This window comes from Tupaia chinensis, unplaced genomic scaffold (genome assembly GCF_000334495.1).
Source record: "Tupaia chinensis unplaced genomic scaffold, TupChi_1.0 Scaffold138365_1, whole genome shotgun sequence".
Classification (NCBI taxonomy): Eukaryota; Metazoa; Chordata; class Mammalia; order Scandentia; family Tupaiidae; genus Tupaia; species Tupaia belangeri.
Window position 1 is genome coordinate 931,821 of NW_006198262.1, and position 6,179 is coordinate 937,999.

At 49.6% G+C, this 6,179-nt stretch overlaps 1 protein-coding gene across 1 annotated transcript in view; it reads left to right on the forward strand.

The window, feature by feature from the left end:
- The window catches only part of PRDM16 (PR/SET domain 16), a 292,919-nt gene that overhangs the window by 19,289 nt on the left and 267,451 nt on the right, over positions 1–6,179 (forward strand). The window contains exon 2 of the mRNA XM_006161202.3: positions 2,507–2,856. Coding sequence (XP_006161264.1) covers positions 2,507–2,856 — 350 coding nt within the window. The remainder of the gene's footprint in view (positions 1–2,506; positions 2,857–6,179) is intronic.

Sequence of the window (6,179 nt, forward strand, 5' to 3'; positions counted from 1 at the left end):
CAGCAGGAAACACTACCTTTCTTTCCTAAGCTGTTTGCTTGGCCAGTAAATTAAACATGCCCTTAAAGTGTTGATTTTCCTCCAGAAGGTGAGGGGTTTGGGGAAGTAAAATTCAAACAGAAGAAAAAAAAAAACATTTAAAAAGAGCTCTGTGATAAAAATGCACTTGATGGGGACACTTCGCCACTTTAGACTCTAGCAGAACTCACAAAAATAGCTGGCTCTACGTCCTAATTGTCCTGGAAGGCAGAGGCGTCCACACCCTGAAGTAGTTAAGGGACGCATGGTGGGGAACCGCGGCTTCCAGCCCGATCTTGTTTGCGCGCTGTGCGCAGTTACCAGTTCCAAATAAAAAGGTGGCACATTAATTACCCCCCCTCCTAATTCACCTTTATGCCACACACAGTCAATGGGAAGGTTTATGGGGGTGTTCTTTCAACCTAAACAACTTCAAATCTTTAGGGTGGAGGGAACAACAGCTGCCGTTCTGTTGTTGCATTTCTGAAAAGATCCTACGAGTCAATTAAAAAGGAACCGTTGGCCACTTAAAACATAATAATTACTTCTGTGAATGCTGCTAAATTAAATAAGTGTTATCCCCATGATTTTTTTTTCCCCTTAAGACTTTGGTTTCTTTTGAAAGAAAACATTATGTTACTTCTCTAGCTGATCTGTGTGCCACCGGCACAAGGAATCTGGAAATCATTTTTTTTCTTTATACTTAAAAGTTCTCGTCTCCCTGGAGGCTTCTGTTTCACCAGCTGACATCAGGGTATAGGGAGAGGCCACAGGCAAGGGCCGGAAGGCTTTTGGGTCACTTTCACAGGTTTTCGAAGCAGCAACAAAAGGAGGGACTTGGCAGAGAGATCTCCATCAGGGTCAGAGGGCCGCTCAGCCACTATTCCCTGCTCCCCTGCTGTTGCTGCCTGCTCCTCCTGCTCTTTCCTACCCACCCCCATTTTTTATTAATTAAGGTGAAACTCCTCTTTCCCCTTAATTAAATATAAGCAATTCAGGGGCATCTAGCACATTCACAGGATTATACAACCACCACTTCTGTCTGGCTCCAAAGCATTTCCATGCCCCAAAGTAGACCCCGTACCCATCAACAGTCATTCCCTCTTCCCCTCCGAGCCCCTGGCAACCCCAGTGTTCATATAGCATGTGGCCTTTTGGGACTGGCGTCTTTCACTTAGCATAATGTTTTCAAGATTCGTCCATACTTGGGAACCAGCAGTTAGCGTAATGGCTATGTCGCTGGACTCCCACGTAGTCGACTGCAGTTCATGTCCCGGACCCGGTGGCTTAAAACTCACACCAGGCGCGTGTGCGTGTGTACCCAAGATCCCGAGAGGAGAACAGAGGAAAAGGGATTGTGGTGTGACCATCTCCCCTGGGGGGGTGATTTCTCGCTTTCTGTCTCTCTGTCTCTCTCTGTCTGTCTGGCGAGCGCACACGCACTATAGCGAAAAAAAACTCTCCCCCCAAAAAAAGATTCGTCCATACTACAGGCATGAATCAGTGCTTCATTCTTCCTCATGGCTGGAGAATGCTTCGTGGCATCGATGGGCTGTAGTTTGTTTATCCATCACCACTGATGGGCATCCGGATGGTTTCTACCCTTTGGCAATTGTGAATAGTGCTGCTATGAATATCACTTCATTTGCGTCCACTTTCAACACTCTGGGCTAGACTCGCTAGGAGTGTCCTTGCTTCCTTTACTGTTGACCTACTCTCCAGCTTGGTCCTACCTCAGTCAAAATTTTACCATTGCTCTGAGCCTCAGTCTACCTTCTGGCATATTCTAGGTGGAACTATCTTGGCACCAACCTTCTCTTAGGAGGGACCCCAGAAAGGCTTGTCCCAGATAGACAAGCTGGGGATCATTTTCCTTTTGCTCAGACCAGTGACCTCGAGCCCAGGGAGCCTTTGGTCATGACCTGAGCAAGCCTGTTTTCTAATGCACCATGAGGTCATTGAGAGCTTTAAGGAACCTTCCCCAGGACACAGGGGCCCAGGTATTAGGGCAGCAGTTCTGAGCAAATGTTTCATTAACCCAAATTCCGAGACCTTTCAAGACCTAAGATACATGTTCCCTGATTACCAAGGCCACAGCTGAGGACTGGAATGGCTCAGAAGAAAAATTTCACCATCAGACCCAGCTCGGTCACCCTGTATGTCCCAACCTTTTAATGTGTGGGTAGCTCCTTCCCATGGTCCCCTAAAGCAGAGCTCGTCAGTGGGTCCTCAGGTGGGTACAGAGAGACCTGAGTGTGCTATCCTCTTAGAAACATTGTCTAAGCAATGTCTAAGTGATGGCGACTTAATTCAGGATGGAGCAGGTGTGCCACTCCCAGGGCAGGGGCTGGTGGCCAGGGGCCTTCTGGGCCACTTAGTGGCCTTGGTTTTTTTCAGGGCCCTTGCCCCAGGTGGTCTCTGAGCCTCATGCACTATTTGGGGAGAGGCGGGTGTGCTGCAGAGGTTGATGTTGCATTGTCTCCTTTAGGTGACGGTGACATTGTAAATAATATGTATGAGCCTGACCCGGACCTGCTGGCTGGCCAGAGTGCCGAGGACGAGACCGAGGACAGCATCATGTCCCCCATCCCCATGGGGCCACCATCCCCCTTCCCCACCAGCGAGGACTTCACTCCCAAGGAGGGCTCGCCGTATGAAGCCCCTGTCTACATTCCTGAAGACATTCCGATCCCACCAGACTTCGAGCTCCGAGAGTCTTCCATCCCAGGGGCCGGCCTGGGGATCTGGGCCAAGAGGAAGATGGAAGTCGGGGAGAGGTTTGGCCCTTACATGGTGGCGCCCCGGGCTGCGTTGAAGGAGACAGACTTTGGATGGGAGGTGAGCGTTCTGAGCCTGAGCATGATTGATCACGGCCATTTATCTTGTGTTCAATCTATTTATAAAGCCGGGTTGAGCAGCCACTGCCCGAGGCAGGAGGCTCGGTCGGAGAGAGCGTTCGAATGTCACATTTCCCAGGCTTATTTTATCCTGCAGCTTGCATGACGCGACTCGGAAAACATCAGAGGTCCTCGTGGACGCCTGTCAACCCCCATAGGCTGTGCCCGCTCTCTTCCCGGAAATGTGTCTTTCATGAGCTCATGTCTTAAAACATCCCATGCTTCCCATCGAATCATAGGTGCTAACACTGCCATTGCTACAGAACAGGGGAGATTAATGGAATGTCCCAGAACAGGGGCCTGCTCTCTGGGGTTTCACTCCAGGCCTGTGCAGCTGAGGTCAGTTCACAAAGCATACCTGGTGGTCATGCTGCCCCAGACACCCTGTGCACACTCAGGCCACAGACCTTCTGCTAGTACACTCCGGTCAGCCAGCTACTTAGGAAGATCCCCAGCTTCTCAGATTATGGGGTGCACATGTCTAGTTCTGCCTGGAAATGGTACCTTGCTGCTTAAATGTCCCTATTGTGTCTTGGCTGGTCTTGATAGTTCTGGAGCCTGTATGTGGCTGAATTGCCTCAGGTGGTCAGGAAAAGAGGGTACATTAGGTGAATGGGTGCTGACACCCCCTGAATGTGTCACTGGGGATAGCCCAGAGCCAGGGGTATCCTGCTCAGGCTGGGACGGATGCCAGGCCCCAATTTTGGGGACTGTCAAGGTGGTCTCATGGGGCCTCAAAGTCCCATAAAAACCCACTTTCTCATTGGCTCTGGCCTTTTTACCAGCCCCACACAGCCAATATTCGGTGATATTTTTGGCAGGGAATATGCCTGGGTGGAAAAGAGGAATGCAAATCCAGATTCCTTCTGGTATTTCACAACCTCCAAAAGTGCTTAGATTGAGATCAGCTCTAGGAAGGGCAGAGAGTCCAAGGAAGGAAGAGGACCCTGAGTGGCCAAGCAACTGGGTCCCCTAACAGCAGTGGGTGAGGGAGTGAGTGTTAGGTGGGGTAGGGTACTGTGTCTTGCCTCGCCTCCTCTCCTAACCTTTCAGTAACTTTGGATAAGTTCCCAAACTAGTCTGTACTTCAGATTTTAATGTTGGGTGAGGAAAGAATTTAAGCCTGTCTTTTCTTTCTCTCATGATGCTTCACAGTCTTCAGATATTGCAGGCCATGCCTAATTCACTCCCTAAAGTACCTTCTTCTGAATTCTCAGAAGGCTCCTGTGACCTCCCCAGGAGCCCTGAAGACTCCCCTGGGCTCATCAGCATTTAAAGTTCTTTCTAAGGATGTCAAAGAAGCTCTGCTGTGTTAATGTGCATGGTGGTGGTGGGTATGGCACACATCCCTCCTAGAACTGAGGACATCGTTCCTGTCAAATGAGAAAGGGGTGAGGTCTCTTGGAATATATGGGGTCTATGAGGCTCAAGGACACAAAACCTCTCACTCTTTAGAGTGGGCTTTAGGTCTACATGGGAGGTCAGGTTGACCAGATGGATGAAGTAACAATCTGAGTTTATAATAATCCAAAATGGTGGAAGCCACAGTTCAGCACATGGGGTGCGTCCCTTATTGTCCCAAGGCAGCAGAGACAGAGTATGTAGGGCTCAAGGTCAGGGTCACCTTCAAGACTGACTGACTGGGGACCAGGGAGCAAGGTGAGGCAAGAGTAACAGAGGGCTTAGAATCACAGCCTCCGATTCACATGTAACATGCTTTCATGACCCACTGGGTAGTCTCTTATGTGATCAAGAAGAGCATTTTTCAAACAATGTGACAGGTGTTTGGGCTGTGAAATGGAATTGGTTTTTGCAGAAGCTGCCCATCCCACCCTCCCCTGCCTGCTTGTGCGAGAGAGGAATGTAAGGGTGTTTGTCTGACACACTCAAAAAGCTCTGGACTATTTAATTAGTAGGTGGCTCTTAGATGTTGGAGGTAAACGAACCCTACAGGTAGAGCTTTAGATGACCTTGAGGTAACTTTGTTCTTGTCTGCTCGATACAAGTTTCTGTTTGCCTTTTTAATTTTTTTTCTTTTTTACGAAATGGCCCATATCAATAAGGCTCACTCAGTGCCAGGCCTGGTGCAGGCCATTATCTGCCCCGTGCCTGTTGACTCTGCGATATTCTTTATTCTCAGTGTACGTGAGGGAACGTTCCCTCTCCACGGTGCGCCTCCCATTTCTGCAGAGAGCTTTGTTCTCTGGTTGTGACCTGACAGCTACCTTTCATGCTAGCACTTAGAAATATTTGCCCTCAATCCAACGTCCTCAAACAATGTCCCAGACGCACCCTGACATTATCTCGTCCGACCTTGTTTTCTTTGCAAGTTCAGGCACCGATCACCTGGTCTTGTGCTCTGTCTGCTGCTCCATGGAGCGGGGGCCTTGAGCAGCTGTTTGTGTCATTGTAGTCGGGAGTCAATGACCAAACTGGATGGGAAGTGACTGCCTCCCCTGGTGAAGGAGTGAGAAGAGGAAGCAGGCGCCCCCAAAAACTCAGGGGGTACACACTTTGGCTTGAAACAGGTGATTAAGGTTGAGGTGATTCCTTTCTAGCCCCTTGGATCTTAGGCTTTGGGGGCAGAAAAAATGATGGTCTTCTTCCTTAAGCACACTTACACAGGCCCCACACACCCTGAAACAGTTGGTTGCTATTTCTCTTCAGATTTTCCCTTCCTCGAAGGATGAAGGGCAGCTCAGGAGAGAGCACTGGTCTGACAAGTGACAAGGGTGCTCCCGTGTCGGTTAGGTGTTTTTCTGGCGTCTGCCCCTCCTGTCTGCCTGTCCCAACTTCCGATCACTACAGACAAGCCCAAGAGTAGAGATGGAAATCCTGGCCCCTAACACTGGGGCATCTCTGTGGTTCCAGATGGGAGAGAGGCCTGCTCACCCTGAGCTGCTCGCACCAATAAAGTGGGCCTGCCCATGCCTGCCTTTGAGCCACAGCAGGGCCAGGGCCAGGGGATACAGGAAAATGTGAGTGGACCACCTCGGGCTGGTCTCAGGGACAGCACATGAATGAGCATAATGTCCCCAAGTCTCACATGGATAATGGTTCACTCTCACACTGGTAATTAAGCTTAATGAGTCAGCAATTTGATTTTATTATAATTTCCATGGTATTCATTTACTGAAAAAGAACAAGTAATACGTTTTAGCAATGATGATAAATGACATCTGAGGAGGATCCAGTATCATGTTGGCTGCCCTGCAGGGTTGCCAGGAGTGCGGTTTCAGGGCCAGTCTGAGCTCAGAAGGAAGG